Here is a 19,524-nt window from a genome sequence, read left to right as displayed (position 1 = left end):
CTACTGTTCTCCAACACACGGTGGACAAAAAGCTCTGTATGTCATAGCCCTTAAAGTGCTTTTTTGCCACTGACTTTAGGCTCTATTTTCACATAAATTAAATTGGTAGTGGTGACTGGTGTTGGAATTGATAAAAGTTCAAACAATGACCTCTTTAATCACAAGAAAACAACTGTGTTTATTTAATTTATTGTTCTGATCAGTACCTGGACAAAAACACAAATAATCAAAATAATTTATCAGCCAATCGATACAGTTCTGAATGCAGTTCATATACTGTATAAAGTAGACCATGGACACGACAAAAAATACCTAAAATTTTTTACTGTACTTTTACTGCTGAAATATTATAGGGGTGGTTCATCTTTAAGGTAACTTTAAGTATGTTATAGAATGGCCAGTTCTAATCAACTTTTCAATTGGTTTTTATTATTTATTTTTTATAGTTTTTTAAATATTTGCATTTTTCTTCGGACTCAAATGGGCATCCCTGGCCCCTTTTAAAAAGCAAATGCTCTGTAAGGCTACAAATGTATTGTTCTTGCTAATTTTTATTACTCATGTTTCTATTGAGGCCCACTAATATTCATATTCCAGTCTCTTATTCAAATCAATGCATGGTTGCTAGGGTAATTTGGACCCTAGCTACCAGATTGCTTAAAGTGCAAATTGAAGAGCTGCTGAATAAAAAGCTAAATAACTCAAAAACTTTAAATAATAATAAAAATAATAATAATAAAAAACAATTGCAAATTGTCTCAGAATATCACTCTCTACATCATACTAGGGGGCCCATTTACTTAGCTCGAGTGAAGGAATAGAATAAAAAAAACTTCTAATTTCGAATGATTTTTTAGGCTACTTCGACCATCGAATTGGCTACTTCGACTACGATTTCAAATCGAACGATTCGAACTAAAAATCATTCGATAGTCGAAGTACTGTGTCTTTAAAAAAAAATTCAACCCCCTAGTTCGCCACCTAAAACCTACCAAAGTGCAATGTTAGCCTATGGGGAAGGTCCCCATAGGCTTTCTAATGTTTTTTAGGTTGAAGAAAAATCGTTCGATCAATGGATTAAAATCCTTCGAAATCGAACGATTTGAAGGATTAAATAATTTGATCAAACTATTTGTGGTACATCCTTCTACTTCGATATTCGAAGTCAAAGGATTTACATTCGGCAGTCGAATATCGAGGGTTGATTAATCCTCGATATTCGACCCTATGTAAATATGCCCCTAAAAGTTATCTCAAAGGTGAAAAATGTAAAACAGTCATGGGCATGTAATGCCTTAATTTTCTTAGTAAAAAAATAGCACCAAAAATTAGGCCTCTCCTATAGGTGGAAAGATCTTTTTTTATTGCATGTTCTGTGAATCTTTCAAACAATGTATCTCTTCCAAAGGAGGAAATAACAGGATCAGCTCTGATATCCTTTCATTCAACATCGCTTCTCGGCCTTTTGGCCAAGTGTAGTACCTTTGGAACCACTTGGTCCTCTGGCTGGCAAGACCAAAGAGGAGTATCTGTTCTAATGATCCTATCTGAAGAACGGAGAAACCATTGGTCCTCTGGACTAGGCTGACAAGCAGAAGCTTGATGAAAGCTGGGCCGCTGTGCTCCCATGAGGGTGGCCCCTGACTTGCATTTTGAGTCGGGGGAGATGCACATGCACCCATGCTTAATCAAGCTTCACTTCCTTTGCCCTTGCCATTAGGTGGGCGGGAAGTCTTTTCTTTTTCTGGCTGCCAACCAGAGCCTTGCAAAAGGCAACCAATGGCCTTGCACCGCCCACTCCAGCACCGTTTTTGTGTCTGATTTGAGCACCCTGGATGGAGTCACGGTCTTTTGGCTGGACTCGCAGGCCATGACACGCCCTGGGGGAAGCTTCGGCAGAACCCAGGGTAGACGGGACTCCCCCTAGCTTCGGCGAAGGGGAGTCCAAACGTCCCCAAACCCCTTCGGGGGGCGGGGTGGTGGGCCCTCCCTAGCTTCGGCGAAGGGGGATCCACCCGTTCGAGCTGTTCGCTGGCGGTAGCTGGGAACAGCTTGGGCAACGGAGCCCATGCCTTCGGGTAGGACTCGGAAGGATGATTCAATATCATCCTTTCATTTAACAGTCAGGTGAATGTGCCATTAATGGCCACAATCCATTCCAATAATATAGAAAATAGATGTGCAGCACCTTGTTTCAATGACGTAAAATGCCTTTGTTTAGTACACATGGCAAGACCCGGATAACAGTAACATTTCAGGCCATGTTCTGCATTTTATTTGCATTTTTAAAGGCAGAACACAGCCTGAAGCATTTCTGTTATCCAGAATTAAACTGTTTCCCATACTTTGTCCATGTGTTCTACCACATACCTAAAAGCTACTCTGAACAAGAGAGTTCAATGTCCGATATTCTAAATAATTTCCAGGTTTAACAAATATTACCATTACAGCTGCTGTTGTGCTACAATTCCCACTAGCTACTTCTGAGAAATGCTTGGTTTTGAATTTCGATGATGTGTTAGCTACAAACTGGACACCCATGCTTTAGAGACATTTCTTGTGATTTGATTTCCTTGTTTATTTTTATTGTGCCTTTTACTTAGGATGGCAGACTGCAGGCATGGCTAGTATTTCACCTGATAAGAGCATTTACAATATAATAATTTCAACATTTCAAGCATTGTCCATCTATTGGTATTGAGGTTATACAAAAGGCTATTGCCAGTCTAATATTTCTTATTTTTAATCCTTAGAAGTCTCACCAGCGCAATCTTTACATCTTTATTCCTTAGGCTATATATTAGAGGGTTCAACATAGGGGTTACTGTTGAAAAAAGCACTGAGGATACATGGTCCAACAAAGCTGATTGTTCGGCAGGTGGTCTCATGTACATGCACAGTATAGTTGCATAATATAGTATGAGAACCATGAGGTGGGATGTACAGGTGGAGAAGGCTTTTTTTCTACCATTTGTGGATTTAATATGTAATATTATGTTAATAATCTGCACATACGATGATAAACTGAGCAAGAATGGACATAGGGCATATAGCAGTGTTTCAATTAAAATCATTACTTGAAATGAATTATTAGAGCAGGAAATTGATAAAAATGCCTTTACATCACAGAATAACTGATAGATTTTGTTGGAACGACAGAACAATAACTTTGATGCAAGTGTTAGAAGAAACAATGCATTGCCACATCCCGATATCCAAGTGATGCCCAAAAGCAGCAAACACCTTTTTCTGTTCATTATAAAATGATAATGTAAAGGTTGGCAGATAGCAACATAACGATCATATGCCATGGAGGACAACAAAGCAATCTCTGTGCAACCCATAAATATGAAAAAGAACATCTGAGTGAAGCACTGCACAAAGGATATTGAATTATCCCCAGACAGTAAAATGTCCATGAGTTTAGGGAGAGTAACTGATGGGTAACAAATGTCTACAAATGAAAGGTGGGCAAGAAAAACATACATAGGAGTGTGTAGATTGTGGTTCCTGCTTATGACTATAATCATAAGCAAATTCCATAATACTCCAGTTAGGTACAGCAAACAAAATATTAAAAAAAGGAAAGGGTGCTTTTCTGAATTATTGGAGAAGGCTATTTGGAAAATGCCAAAAAAGGTAAAGTTGTTCATCAGCTTGTTACTTTGTAGTAATAAGAGAAAAAAACATTTAGCAGTGACTGCTGTAACAGACAGAAAATCAAGTATTAGTTTTTACATTTTTCATGTACTGTCATATTGCACAACTTCAAACTGTGCCAAGTTCAAACAATTCCTAATAAACCTGTAGAAGATAAGAAGACGTGGTTCTGGCGCTCCAATTTTAAAACATCGTAAATCTTTATTTGTCCATAATTTAAAAGAAAAGCACGTTACACATGCTGCTTGACACGCTTCGGGCGGACGTGCCCGTAATTATTATGATTATGGGCCCTTCCGCCCGAAACGCATCAAGCAGCATGTGTAGCGTGCTTTTCTTTTAAATTATGGACAAATAAAGATTTACGATATTTTGAAATTGGAGTGCGGAACCACTTCTTCTTATCTTCTGCTTTGTGCGGCACGGGACGCCGAAGGTTTCCAGCACCCTTCAAGCTGTTTGTGAGTCGCCAGCGTTCACAAGATTTGCGGTGAGTCAGAGCGGTAACACTGATTTATCTTCTTTTAATAAACCTGTAGGTCACTAAGAAAAGTTTTCAATATAGCAAGACATTCAAATAAATCTTGTTTTAAATGACATGCGATTTTTATAGGTCCTAACATGCATGGTCTGGGAAGTGTTCTATCTTCTTGTTAATTGCCCTGTTTAATACTAGGCCTTCTGATCTGAGGTGAAATAATTTATTGATAACGATTTATTTTTATAATTTGGGTTTGGGATTCCAAACCTGTAACTCTTCAGCTGTGAATATTTCAGCAACAGCAACCAGCAACAAAGGATAGTAGTAAGAAGTTTCAAAAGAAGCCATTTTTGTATAGGTATCTTTGTACAGGGTCCAGTGTTTAGCTAAATATATATAATGCCACAAATAAAAAATTGCATTTGTGCAAACATGCAATTTTTCCACCATGGTTGATGGTCCAAAATACTTTTTTACATTCACATATTACAAACTTGGAAAAAAGATCCATCCAACCTATTTTTTATTTTTCACTAATACAAAGCATATGCTGTATATTCTTACTAAAAAAAAATCTATATTATTCAACGTATTTTGCATCACTGAACATATATATATTAAAAATTTGTACTTATAAAATATATTTATTCATTTATAAGATCTAAATTTCAAGTAGGACTCAGACGTTCCCTAATATATACAGTATAAAAATACCAATGTATATTAAGAGGGTATTTGTTAAAGCTCAAATGTTTCTCATAATTTTAAAAATAAAAATTCAACCTAACTTTCAACTATGATTTGGCTTAATTTACAAAAAAAAGTACGAATGAAAATTGTACATGTGTGAAAAGTCGGGACAAAATCATGCGACAATTTGAGTCGTCCAAGTTTTTTGAATTTTCACCCAAAAAAAAAAATTTTTCGGATATTCGAACAAAAACCATCAACCAGCCCAAAACCCTATGAAAATCACAAAGGCAAAAAACACCTTCCAATAGTAAAAAGGAACATTGCCATTACATTTTACATGACTTTGTCATGTTTAGTGAAAGTATTTCAGATTCTGATTTTTAGCAGCTTTGGAGCATAATAAATCTTGAAAAATGCATTCTTTTCCTTGAAAAACTTAATTCAGAAATGCAATAAGGTTGACCTCAATGAAGCTGATTGGCTTGATATTTAACTTCACTTCTACTCACCCAAAACAAGAAGAGGCAACACAATTTACTATTAGAGCGTGAAACAAAAATATTTCATGATTGTCAAGAAATGACAGCACTAAAATGCAGGAGCTTTTATACCTTACTCTCCAGGCATGTTTTATCTTCTCTAAATGATTTTATCTGTCAACTGTCAAGGGATTGCTTTAATAATCATCCTAATTTACCTTCCTGTGTACTCTTTAAAAGTAAAAAAATATTGTTACTATTGTTACACAGTACTGGTCACTATAGATCAAGTGAAATAAAACCAGAAATAATATGATAAGTGATAATTAATAATGGTTGAATCTGACCCGTTTTACTTCTCCGAATATTTGTGAGATGGCGAAAAATGTGCAAAATGCATTGAAGTCTATGGGTGACAAATTATTTTGACACGTGACAATTTTTTCACCCATAGGAGTCTATGGGCGTCTTTTTTGCAGCAAAACCTGGTGAAAAATTTTGCTCATCACTAGTGATTATTATATTCAATAGGCCCTTCAAATTTGTTTTCATTTTTTTTTGTGGGAATAGGTTACATAAAGACAAACAGGGCCAGAACTAGGGGTAGGCAGAAGAGGCACCTGCCTAGGGCGCAAAGATGTGGGGGCGCTAGCCAGATACCTGTTCAAAAGTTTTCTGCCTACCCCCTAGTCCGGGTCGTTCGCTCCCCTGCTGCTTGATTCCCTCCTCTCCTCCCCTCCCTCCATCACTCCCCTTCCTCCGTCACTCCCCTTCCACCATCACTCCCCTCCCTCCATCATGCCCCTCCCTCTGTCATGCCCTTCCCCTTTCTTTAACTTCCCCTATGGCGCATGCAGAATCGCGCATGCGCGCTGACTTTATGTTCTGCCTGGTATGATGGTTTTCATATGAGCTGCCTGACAGGATGTTGTTGTCACCATCACCTGCCTGGTAGGTTGGTGTTGTCACTATGAGCTAAATTGTGAGGACTCACCCTGGTGGTCTAGTGGGCCGGCAGGACACCCAGCGCGATCTCAGCGGGGAAGCCCGCCGCGTTGATCCTTCTCTTGTGGTTGCCGGTTGCACTATGCGCAAATGAAGCTGGCGTCATGACATCATTGCACAATGGCGCAAGATTTAAAGGTATTTAAAGGGACCTTGTATATTTTTTTATTGCCCATTGTTTGGTTCTACTAGTTCGTCGCCTGCCTGCCTATTCTGTATTCCGTGATCCTGACCCTTGCCTGCTGTCTGACTATTCCGAACTCCATTATCCTGACCCGTGCCTGCCTGACCATTCTGATTGATCTCCCGGTTTCTTACCCTTGCCTGTCTGACTTTGATTGTACTCTGCCTGCAACGACCTGGCCTGTTTGACTATGCTCTGTCCAAGAACTGTGCTTTCCGTCCAAATTCTCACTAACGATCGTGCCCCATTACTCGTCCAGAACCTTCATCTTGCCCCTTTCTTAATAAGACCCGGTGGCATCCGATTAGCTGAGGGCTCCTCCTGAGGTGAAAGGCGGCTGTTAAAGGCAGAAGCAAGAGCTCTGACCAGGGAGCCTAGCATTGGTTCTGGATTCTGGGTGCAGTTCGTGACATATCTGGTGGGATGGTTTTCCAGTGAGCTGCCTGGTAGGATGGTGTTGTCTCTATGAACTGCCTAGTAGGCTAGTTTTTCTGTGAGCTGCCTGACAGGATGTTGTTGTCACTATGAGCTGCCTGGTAGGATGGTGTTGTCACTATGAACTATCTGGTAGGATGGTTGGTACAAGGTAGCTACCTTGTACCTAATCATTGAATTGGAGAACTATAACTCATACCACATATTTTTCTTCCAAGTTGGAGACCTACAGTATAACTCACAGTTTTTTCATGTTATTACAAAATTGGGGGAAACACCTACTACAACCTAGGAGCAAAAACTGTATTACTAAGATATTAAATAAGTGACCACCTACCTGAAGTAATTTGATATTTATCTTTTATGAATTTAGATTGTTATTTATTGTGTTTCTGGCTTGCCAGATTTTAAATGGAAGAATATAAATTAAAATTGTATACTTTTTGAAGAAATTTGTCTTAAAATACACCTTTAATTTATTCTTTTACTTTTGCATTATCCTCAAAAGGACCTTGGGTATTTAAGGTGTGTTTTCAACCAGTGAAAAGGTTTTTTCCTCAATGCCACATTACCTCAAATTATCCCTGCCTGATAGGATGGTGTTGTCACTATGAGCTGCTTGGTAGGATGATGTTGTATCTTTCAGCTGCCTGGTAGGATGGTTTTCCTATGAGCTGTCTGGTAGGATGGTTTCCATATGAGCTGCCTGGTGAATGGTGTTCTGATGAGCTGCCTGATAGGATGGTGTTGTTACTATGAACTATCTGGTGGGGTGGTTTTCCAGTGAGTTGCCTGGTGGGATGGTGTTATCTCTATGAACTGCCTAGTAGGCTGGTTTTCCTATAAGCTGCCTGGTGAATGGTGTTCTGATGAGCTGCCTGATAGGATGGTGTTGTCACTATGAGCTGCCTGGTAAGATGGTTTTCCTATGAGCTGCCTGGTAGGATGGTGTTGTCTCTTTAAGTTGCCTGGTAGGATAGTTTTCTTTTTAGCTGCCTGGTAGGATGTTGTTGTCTCTATGAACTGTCTAGTAGGCTGGTTTTCCTTTGAGCTGCTTGATAGGATGTTGTTGTCACTATGAGCTGCCTTGTAGAATGGTTTTCCGGTGAGCTGCCTGGTAGAATGGTGTTGTCTCTTTCAGCTGCCTGGTAGGATGGTTTTCTTATTAGCTGCCTGGTAGGATGGTGTTGTCTCTATAAACTGCCTAGTAGCCTAGTTTTCTGTGAGCTGCCTGATAGGATGTGTCACGGTCAGCATACTAAATTCAGAACCAATGCTAAGCACCCTGTTCTCGGCTCTTGCTTCCGCCTTTAACAGCCGATTTTCACCTCGGGAGGAGCCCTCGGCTAATCGGATGCCGACAGGTTTTATTAAGAGAGGTGCCAAGTGAAGGGTTCTGAACAAGCAAAGGGGCACGATGGTAAGACAAAGTCTTTTGGGCAGAAGGTCACAGTACTATGAGCTGCCTGGTAAGATGGTGTTCCTATGAGCTGCCTGCCAGGATGTATTCACCATGAGCTCCCTGGTAAATGGTGTTCTTATGAGCTGCCTGGTAGGATGATGTTGTCTCTGTGAGCTGCCTGGCAGGTTGGTTTTCTTATGAGCTGCCTAATAGGATGGTTTTGTCATTATGAGCTATCTGGTAGGGTAGTTTTCCAGTCAGCTACCTGGTAGGATGGTGTTGTCTCTATGAACTGCCTAATAGGCTGGTTTTCCTATGAGCTGCCTGATAGGATGTTATTGTCACTATGAGCTGCCTGGTGGGATGGTTTTCATATGAGCTGCCTGGTAAAATGGTTTTCATATGAGCTGCCTGGTAGAATGGTTTTGTCTCTGTGAGCTGCCTGGTAGGATGGTGTTGTCACTATGAGCTATCTGGTGGGATGGTTTTCCAAAGAGCTGCCTGGAAGGATAGTTTTCAAGTGAGCTGCATGGTAGGATGGTGTTGCTCTATGACATGCCTAGTAGGATGGTTTTCCTATGAGCGGCCTGATAGGATGTTGTCACTATGAGCTACCTTGTAGGATGTTTTGCTATGAGCTGCCTAATAGGATGGTGTTCCTATGAGCTGCCTAATGGGATGGCACCATTTATATGTGCTGCCTTGTAATATTATGTTCCTATGTGCATGGTGGGACGGTGTTCCTCCCACCAGGGATCTCCTACTAGTGATATGATCTCTATCAGCTGTCTGGTGGGATGGTTTTCCCAGGACATGCCTGGTGGGATGATGTTTTTCTTAATTTCTGGCTGGAAGGATGGTGCTCCTATTAGCTGCCTGGTAGGGTGGTATTCTAATGAGATGCCTGGTGGGATGGGGTTTCTATGAGCTGCCTGTTGGAATGGCATTCCTATGAATGCTTAATGGGATGGTGTTATCCCTATTAGCTGCCTTATGAGATGTTGTCACCTCTATGAGCTGCCTGGTATTTATAAATACAGCAACACCATTCTTTAGGGCATCATGACACATTCCTACAAAAACCCATATGAACATGTCAATATTCCTGTGGAAATTTAGGGTTTTGGTTTTTTTTTTCAGATTAAAAAGCCCCAATATCGCCCCAAGCACAGTGGTACCAAAAAGTCAGCATGGGAAAGAGAGAAGCAGACGCTGAGCAGTATTCTTCTGTCACACTGAGCTGATTTTGGCACAATCTTTCAATAGGCTGATTACAAATAAAAATTCTCCTGGAGACTATGGATTGTCACCAGTACAGCGTGACTAACAGAATCAAACAGGGTCCTAAACTGTATCAGAGTGTCATTTTTAAAAATAAAAAATGTTTTATATTGTTTGAAAAACTTTCCAGAATTTCAGGGTCAGTAAAATACAAAATTATCCTCCAGTGGGAATCCTGACTGATCTGTGGAAATGTAGCTATATGTTCTTTGTTTCTGTGACTGGAGCTAGAAGCATTAGGGCTATGACACACTCGGACCTCCTCTTCTGTTTCCACACCAGCATTACTGTAAATCGCCAGTGGAAAGGGTCAAGCCACTTCTCGACCCTCCCTACCCAGTCCTAACTCAACATCTTATAACCAGCATGAATTGTCATTGCTATTTACTGTATATACTCATGCACACCTGCCCATTTTGATGAGATCAGAGACAGTCAGGTTGGCACAGGCTTATAAATAAGTATGATGGGCCATGCTTGAGATGGGTTAGGCTGATTTATAGGTTCAGCAGGACATTAGAGCTTACTGAGGAGAGGGTAAACTCTAACTTTCACCCATTAATAAATATGCTCCCCAACCCCCTCGTACAAATAAATAGCAGAGTTTCCCAAAAATTGGAATCTATATGTAATACTTTCTGAAAAAGTGATTAATGCTTATATCTACAGCCCTTAAAGTGATCTACTTTTGTAGCTGGAGCTTTACATGTCGGCCTGCAGCTAACCAGGATGGGTTGCACTTGCGACATCGTACTACATTCAACTACAGCCTGCTACACTTAAAGAAATATGGAACATTTGTCATCATATTCAGTTCTATTATTCCATGTTTAAATCACATGACAAATTACATGTCAGTCTTCTCTATATTGTTTATAGAGATATAAACACAAACAGTTCTATTTAAAATATTTTACAGGGTTTATGCTTTATTTTTTTATGCATAAAAATGATAATTTTCATATGTAGTTTTCCACTGCCACAAAATGAGTATACAATGTTCCCTGTGTGCCTAAAAATTATCTTCTGTGAGCACATTTTAAACCCTTGTTCACACTTTTAAAAACTGTGTACAGAAGTGAGTGGGTCAGATCAAATACAAAATTATAGAGGTCATTTACATGTGCAGCAGCAGGTGCTCTCTAGTGCTTTTCTTATCACCTGCCATAATGTCTGAATGACATTGAAGCAGCAGGCAGACAATGTGTTTCTCCCCTTCCACCCCTCATAAATTCATCACTGTTGGATGGATGACTGCAGGTATCTGTGCTTCATTTCAAAGAAATTCAAGAGAGAAAGGCAGTGTGTAAAGTGCAAAACAAATGTGATGTGCTCACAGCTTAGAGGAAACTGTACTGTACTTGTAACCCAATTTATAGGTATATGAACTAAAAGCAGGCAAGGAATACTTCGCCCACCAATGTAGTTCAGTATATGTTCTAAAATTGTCTTGGTAGACACTTTTTTTATAGCAAAACTGAATTAGAATCTTGACACACAATTTTTAAGGGACATAAGGATAAAGGAGGGAATGAAAATCAAAAAAGGAAAATTGCTACATACCATATTTTCTTTTCCTGATCAGAATTTTCTATTTTACCCTGTGTAGAAATGTAGGTGGAGAAAAAGTCAAAATAAGAAGTTATACGCCTATCCTGACAGGAATCAGCATGTATGCAGACACATAGAGTGGATTTGAGCACGGAAAACAACAGTATACATGTGTGTACACACAAGCAACTCCCTGCCTGACAGCTTGGATCAGTTTTTTCTCAGCCTGTGTTTCTATTCAAGTGGGATGCAGCCTGGTGTGGCATTAACCTAAAGCAGTTGCCATAAAAAACAGAAGAAAGCCAACTGATGCAAATTATAATTTTTATGAAAAACGTTTAAGTTTTGACCATGTATTGCATAATAAAATATGAGGGGAAGCCAAAAAAACTGCTCAACTCATGCCATGTCCTATGATAGGGGTGTCCACTTTGCAGTACTACTGGAGTTGTGAGAACATTTCTTATTTTATCATTTAAAAGGCACCTATTTCCTATAAAGCCCCCACTATGGAGGAAATGATTGTATTTCTTTAAGAAAATCATACTTGTGAGTGCTGCTGCTTTCTCATTGTGCACATACAGTAAGTGCAGAAAAAAAATATTGTTTATTAGGGACATAAGCATTGATTACCTCATCCTCTCCTAGTCTGCACCTCTGGTGGGGGAAATGTTATGTATTAGCAGGTCCGGATTTGTGGAAAGGCCACCTAGGCCCGGGCCTAGGGCGGCAGGATTTTAGGGGGGCGGCATGCTGCCCAACCACATCCACATTGATTAAAAAATGCGCAGGAGATAATTTTTAAAATTTCCAGTGCGCCAATCCTCATTGCTCCAGTCCAGATAAAGAAAATTTGTACGAAGAAAGGGGACAGGGGCGATGAAAGACAGTGGGCCTAGGGGCGCCCACTATGTAAATCCGGCCCTGTGTATTAGGTTCTGTTTAACTTGTCTAACATTCATTTACAGCTCTAAAGCTACCCCTCAAGTCTGCAAAGATGTTGGAATGATGGATAAAAACATGTACATTTTTTATTAAAATTTGCACACTGCACTTCTGCTCAATAAACCCTTTAGGGCAATGGCACATAGAACATTTTTACCTGTGGTAAATTTATGCTACTTCAGGTGACACAGTGTCCCTAGTTTCCTTCCACCCTCAGTAATGTGGACAGAATTGGGAAAACATGTATCACTTCCACTTTCCAAACTAGCCTGAAATTGCCTCATGAGGAAACTTTAGTCTTCTTTGCAGTGTGTATGTTTTCTGGCCAGTGATTCAAAGTGCTGTCAGTCAGAAGTAAACCAAGATTTGTTGCAAAGATTTACTTAAATGGATGGTTCTCCTTTAAGTTACTTGTATGTTATAGAATTTCTAATTCTAAGCAACTTTTCAATTAGTCTTTCTTATTTATTTTATATAGTTTTTAAACGATTTGCCTTTTCCTCCTGACTCTTTTCAGTTTTCAAATAGGGGTCACTGACTCATCTAAAAACAAATGCTCTGTAAGCCTACACTTCTATTGTTATTGATACTTTTTATTAATCATCTTTCTATTCAGGCCCTCTTCTACTCATATTCCTGTCCCTTATTAAAATCAATGCATGGTTGTGTCTGGATACAGAGGGTTCATTCCTCTCTGTTCCTGAAAATCTGAACCACATAGTGGAAATCCCCTGCCTGTGCAGCTACAGGGTTTCCTAGAGTCTTGGGAGGGGTAGGAGTCCTTGTCCCTGTGCAGCATGGCTGGCAGATACCGGAGGGTGTCACAAGGTATCACTGCTGCACCACCTTTGGATATATAGGGGAGCCATGTGCTCACAGGATTCCTGCTTTCACTTTTATGGAGAGAGGGTGGACAGCCTTGCGGGCTGATGCAGGGTACTCCAAAGCCTGGTAAGCTCAACCATGCAGGCTTGGAGCTTGGATGGACATCTTGTGTGCTCACGCTATGGAGAGTGCTGGGAGCTGTAGTTCTGCAGAAGATGATTTCTGTGTGCTTGCACTATGGACAATGCTGGGAGCTGTGCTGCAGGAATAAGGGGGGTTTGTCATGCTCACGCTGTTGATAGTTTTGGGAGCAGTACCCTGAAGATTTAAAGCAAGATGCGGGTGTTTGGTTAAAAGGACTTCATCAGTATGGATGCCTGTTCCATCTCTGGATACACCTACCCATCTTCAAAGAAGGCTGGACAGGCTAGAGATTTGTTGCTCTGATCATCCATAATTGCATAAAGCTTAATGGCTTTATCCCTTTGGCCTGTCGGGTACACTCTGACTAAGCAAATCTTGGAGCAGGATCTGCCACCTATGGCTTCTTTGCAGATTTCTGTACATTGGGAAGTGACTTCTGGTATGGTTGTAACAGTGTCAACTTGCTCCCTTGGTGTAAGATACAGTCCATGGGGCTGGCACAGGGTGTGTTGTGATGTGTGCTGTCACATTCTGTGCATTTAACACTGACCTTACAGTCCTTGGCAAGATGATCTGTAGATGAGCAGCACTTGTAGCATATGTTGTTTTCCTTTAAGAAGGCTTTGTGTTCCACTTTGGGCCTTTCTCTGAAGCCTCTGCATTTTAGAAGGGGGTGAGGTTTCTGGTGTAGTAGACACTGCTTACCAGGGTCTTTGTTCTTTGTCTCCCTATGGGAGATGTCAGCTGACCTGTAGGAAGAAGCTGGAGAGAAAACATTAGTTTTGTGAACTGTTTCTGCAGTTTTGTGAGGGTTAGGTGCTGTAGGGGCGGAATGTGGCAGAGTGAAATCAAAACTGGGGTCATTTCTCATCTTGAGTCCATGAATACAGTGAAGGGAGGAAATGGAACATTGTGCACTTCTTTGAACTTTGACCCATGTGCCATCCACCGCTATTGTAAGGGCAACTTTTGCACTAGGGGGTTAACACCTCTGGCTGTGTCAAGGAATGCAAGCCCCGGTAAGTCCACTTCGGCTTTGGCTACCTGTAGTTCCATTAACAAGTTACTCAGTTCCCTAAGTTTTTGGTAACTTTTATTAGATATTTTAGGGAAGTCATCAATTCTCTTGAAGGGTGCATTTTCTACTACCTCTGCTGAGCCATAGCACTCGTTAAGTCTGTGCCAGATCATTCTGAGATCAGTCTCTGGATGATTTATGTTGAATACCCTAATCTTTTTGGCATGCTCGGCAGACTCAGTTCCTAGGTATTTGATAAGGAGGTCGGAGGTCTATTTCCTCACTGTGTGAAAGGTTTAAGTCTCTGACAGTGTTTTGAAAGGAGGATCGCCAGGCTCCGAAGCCCTCTGGGCGGTCGTTAAACTTTACAAGTCCCTTTGTGACTAACTTGCGTCGTGCAAGGAACTTGGCAAAGTCCATTGTGACCTGGTTGGCACCAGGATAGGTAGATGGAAGAGTGTAGTAGTGAGAAGGTGTTGTGTAATCATACCTATACCTATATATATATATATATATATATATATATATATATATATATATATATATATATATATATATATATATATATATATGGTATTTGGACTATAAACAATACCTACCAACGATGCTACCACGAGGCTGGATGGGGTAGGATTGCTGCAGCAAGAGATAAGTTAGCTGTATACAGTATGAAGATGGCAGCTATACTGATCATTTCCTGGTATTACACAGGATCACATGGTAGGGGTATGGTGGCCTAAGAAAGACATTTATATGTAAAAAGCAGAACCATATAGCTAAATGATTAGGTGATACAAAACAAACTATAGAACAATGCTGGGGGCTTAACAGTGTGAATCCCCAGGTTGAGTTATGCCCAAGGGAGGGCAGAAAATGACCTACCTGGGGACACTGGTAAAAAGGGACTGAGACTCTTTGTCTGCCAAAGGGAGTACTGTGGGACTTTGCCTGAATGGACTGCCACAGGTTCCCAGGGTAGTGGGTCATTTATGTTCATATAAATGAAGATTTACATTTAAATTTTGCATACACTTTTGTTACACGTGTTTGAATGTGTTCCTAATGGGGCCACACGCAGGTATATTCCTGGATCTCATTAGGTGGAGGCACTACCAGAAGAAGAAATTCCCAGAACCCTTTCACCTTGCAAAGGGTACTCAGGATCTGCATTGAAAGTTGGTAAGAATTAACAACCTTGGCACCAGGGGGGTCACCAAGAGGGTGTTACAGTTGCTAGGGTAACTTGGACCCCAGCAACCAGATTGCTGAACTAGCAGACTGGTGAACTGCAAAATAAAAAGCTAAATATCTCAAAAACCACACATAATAAAAAATGTTAACCAACTGCAAATTGTCTCAGAATATCACACTTTACATCATACTAAAAGTTAACTCAAAGGTGAACAGTCCCTTTAAAACATCCAATGTGCCATTGCCCATAGTGTTTTAGCTAATTGGGAAAATAAAAATAATCATCAAGAGGGTGGAAATGGATACAGAAAATTTGTGAAAATTAAAAGCTAAGTATATTAAAAAGGGAAATAAAGGGGAATGACAAATATAGGGGAGGGGAGGGGAGGGAAGATCGGAAGATAAGTGGGTGAGGGTAAAAGTGGACAGCTTAACAGAAGTGGAATAATAGTCAAAAATGATTCAGAGAGGAAGATATAGAGATGATATACAGTATGAGCAGAATGGGAAGTAGTAATAGAATGAAAAGAATGGAAGGGTTTAAAAAAAAAAACAAACAAACATAGAGAACACCATGCATTAGGATGACACCCTCCCTTCAGGCAGCTCATAGAGACATCACCATCCTACCAGGCAGAACATAACTGAGATCATCCTGGGAGGCAGAGAGCACATGGTTACAACTTACTATTTTAGCATTAAGAAACACAATAAAGTCACTTGTACAGTACATTAATTTTACAAATATACAAAAAGGATTGTCGGGAAGCAAATATGTTTTGAGCTAGAAAGACTACATGCAGCTCTCTGCCCTCAGAGCCTCCATGTTACATTAAGATGTAAGTGTAATTCACTAAAAACACAGCCTACACACACCCAGAATTCCTGCCTGCACCCATATTAACACCTGTACTGTATGTGACTTTCTCTAGAGTTATGTGCAGTCTCCAACATAAAACTTCTCTCTAATATTCTGCTTTTCTGCAGGAATCCTCTCTCTTTTCAAATCACTTTCCCTCCAGACTTTAGCAGCCATGATACAGGAGGAGCAGATGACATCACAGAAAATTATCAAAGGGAGGAGCAGATGACATCACACACTCCATATCTGGCAAATTCATTGAAAGTAACGCTAGAGTGTACTGACCAATGAGCTAGGGGAGGTGTGTTTAGCCTAGGAGGAGGGTGTGGCTGTTGTTATCTGCCTGGTAGATAGAGCTGCCTGGAAGGCATCCTTCATTCCCTATTTTGCTCCACTGCGGATATTTCACGTAACTCTTCCAAAGGAGGCATTAACAGAAACAGCTCTGATATTCTCTCAATCAACAGTCAGGTCAGTCAGGTGAATGTGCCATTAAAGGGGACCCGCCATCCAAAAAATTATTCAAAAGAAATCAAATTTTTATCCAATTAGTCAAGCAAAATGAAATTTAATCACACAATATAATTTATTTAAAACTTGTTTCCTTCAGTCTGGGAATTCATTACAACAAGCAGACACTGTGGACACTGTTATTAAGGCAAGCCTTGCATCATCTCAGAATCTTGTTTGTGCACCAGAATAGGGGGACCTGATGTCCATCCCCAGTGCCCTTGTTACACAATTAAACGGTGAAGAGAACGGGAGAATGTGGGGAGAGCAGTGACATCTAGTAAGTGCTGTATGGAAAGTGAAAGTAATTGACTGCCCTGCCTCTATGCCTAAGGCATAGAGGAGGGGCAGGCAATATTTGATTGACAGCTGAGATTTTTAAATAAGCTTACAACAGTCAACAGCTATGAATGCTTTAATAAAAATGTTACTTCATTAAAACAAGGTGCTGCAAGTCCATTTTTTACACACTTCCAAAGGAGGTCATTTATATGCAATGTTCAAAGTGCATTTTAAATGCAAATTGCCATTACATCCAATGTGTTAAAAAACAGGCAATCTCATGTGAACGTTTGGATGAATTGGAGTCAAATTGAAAAAATTTATTATTCTGGATTGCATTAAACATGTAAATGATGTTTGCATGTACCTAGGTGAAAGTCTGCGACACCTATTGATGCAGCCTGCAGTAGGAACCATGGACTTTCCAGCACTTTCTAGGTGGTAGTAGCTCCAGGGTTCCTTTGCATGAATAGGTTTGCTTGCAAACAATTCATAGGCAGGCATGCATGTGCTTGAAACCATGTTTGAATCCAAGTACCTTTAAGTAACAATACATGCATTTGAGCATAACCACCCTTGTGTCTGTGATCAAAATAACCCCTCAAGACTTTTCCCTTGATTTAAACTGTTTCTCATACTTTGTCCATGTGCTCTACCATGTCCCTAAAAGCTACTCTGAACAAGAGAGTTCAGTGTCCGACATTCTAAATAATTTCCAGGTTTAACAATTATTACCATTACAACTGCTGTTGTGCTATAATTCCCAATAGCTACTTCTGAGAAATGCTTGGTTTCGAATTTAAATGATGTTTTAGCTACAAACTGGACACCCATGCTTTAAAGACATGTCTTGTGATTCCATTTCCTTCTTTATTTTTATTGTTCCTTTTACTTAGGATGCCAGACTGCAGGCATGGCTATCATTTCACCCGATAAGAGCATTTACAATATAATAATTGCAACATTTCAAGCATTGTTATGAGTTTTATAGGTTGTACAAAAGGTTATTGCCAGTCTAATATTTCTTATTTTTAATAGTTACAAGTCTCATCAGAGCAATCTTTATATCTTTATTCCTTAGACTATATATTAGAGGGTTCAACATAGGGGTTACTGTTGAATATAGCACTGAGAATATATGGTCCAACACAGCTGATTGTTCGGCAGGTGGCCTCATGTACATGCACAGTATAGTTGCATAATATAGTATGAGAACCATGAGGTGGGAGGTACAGGTGGAGAAGGCTTTTTTTCTACCATCTGTGGATTTAATTTGTAATATTATGTTGATAATCTTCATATACGATGATAAACTGAGCAAGAATGGACATAGGCCATATAGCAGTGCTTCAATGAAAATCATTACTTGAAAAAACTTATTAGAGCAGGAAATTGATAATAATGCCTTTACATCACAGAAGAACTGATAGATTTTGTTGGAGCGACAGAACAATAACTTTGATGCAAGTATTAGAAGAAACAATGCATTGCCACATCCAGATATCCAAGTGACGCCCAAAAGCAGCAAACACTTTTTCCTGCTCATTATAAAATGATAATGTAAAGGTTGGCAGATAGCAACATAACGATCATATGCCATGGAGGACAACAAAGCAATCTCTGTGCCACCCATAAATATGAAAAAGAACATCTGAGTGAAGCACTGCACAAAGGATATTGAATTATCCCCAGACAGTAAAATGTCCATGAGTTTAGGGAGAGTAACTGATGGGTAACAAATGTCTACAAATGAAAGGTGGGCAAGAAAAACATACATAGGAGTGTGTAGATAGTGGTTCCTGCTTATGACTATAATCATAAGCAAATTCCATAATACTCCAGTTAGGTACAGCAAACAAAATATTAAAAAAAGGAAAGGGCGTTTTTCTGAATTATTGGAGAAGGCTAATATTTGGAAAATGCCAACAAAGGTAAAGTTGTTCATCGTCTTGTTACTTTGTAGTAATATGAGAAAAAAACATTTAACAGTGACTGCTGTAACAGACAGAAAATCAAGTACCAGTTTTTAGATTTTGCATGTACTGTCATTGTTTTGCATAACTTCAAGCTGTGCCAAGTTCAAAGAAGTCCTAATAACCCTGCAGGTCACTAAGAAAAGTTCTCAATTTAGCAAGACATTCTAATAAATCCTGTTTTGGATGCCATGCTATTTTCATAGGTCCTTACATGCATGGTCTGGGAGGTGTTCCATCTTCTTGTTTGAAGTAAATCACCCTGTTTAATATAAGGCATTCTGATCTGAGGTCACAGAATTTATTGATTACAATTTATTTTTATAATTTGGGTTTGGGGTGCCAAACCTGTAACTCTTCAGCAGGCTTAAAACAGCAACCAACAACAAAGGATAGTAGTAAGAAGTTGGTATAGAGGCAAATCAAAAGGAGCCATTTTTGTATTGGTTTCTTTGCACAGGGTCCAGTGTTTAGCTACAGATGAAGCCACTTGGATTTGTGAGTTAAATGCGTCATGACTCAGAGTTAATTGAAGAAACTGTGTTATCTAAAGTTATCTTAACTCATTTAATGCATTTAACCTTTTCATTAGCATACCAAAGC

At 39.8% G+C, this 19,524-nt stretch overlaps 2 protein-coding genes across 2 annotated transcripts; both read right to left on the bottom strand.

The window, feature by feature from the left end:
• Window positions 1–2,726: 2,726 nt before the first annotated feature.
• On the bottom strand, window positions 2,727–14,523 carry LOC121402022 (olfactory receptor 1496-like). The gene is made up of 2 exons (XM_041587746.1): window positions 14,388–14,523; window positions 2,727–3,616 (listed from the first exon to the last, which is right to left on the bottom strand). Exons 1-2 carry the CDS (start codon window positions 14,521–14,523, stop codon window positions 2,727–2,729), a joined length of 1,026 nt encoding a protein of 341 aa, XP_041443680.1.
• Window positions 14,524–17,963: 3,440 nt separating this feature from the next.
• Window positions 17,964–18,893, bottom strand: LOC121402021 (olfactory receptor 1496-like). Its single transcript, XM_041587745.1, has one exon. The coding sequence runs from the start codon at window positions 18,891–18,893 to the stop codon at window positions 17,964–17,966; it is 930 nt and encodes a 309-aa protein (XP_041443679.1).
• Window positions 18,894–19,524: the final 631 nt, after the last annotated feature.

The sequence above is a fragment of the Xenopus laevis genome, chromosome 3S (assembly GCF_017654675.1).
Source record: "Xenopus laevis strain J_2021 chromosome 3S, Xenopus_laevis_v10.1, whole genome shotgun sequence".
NCBI lineage: Eukaryota > Metazoa > Chordata > Amphibia > Anura > Pipidae > Xenopus > Xenopus laevis.
This window is presented reverse-complemented; position numbering and strand designations above follow the sequence as displayed.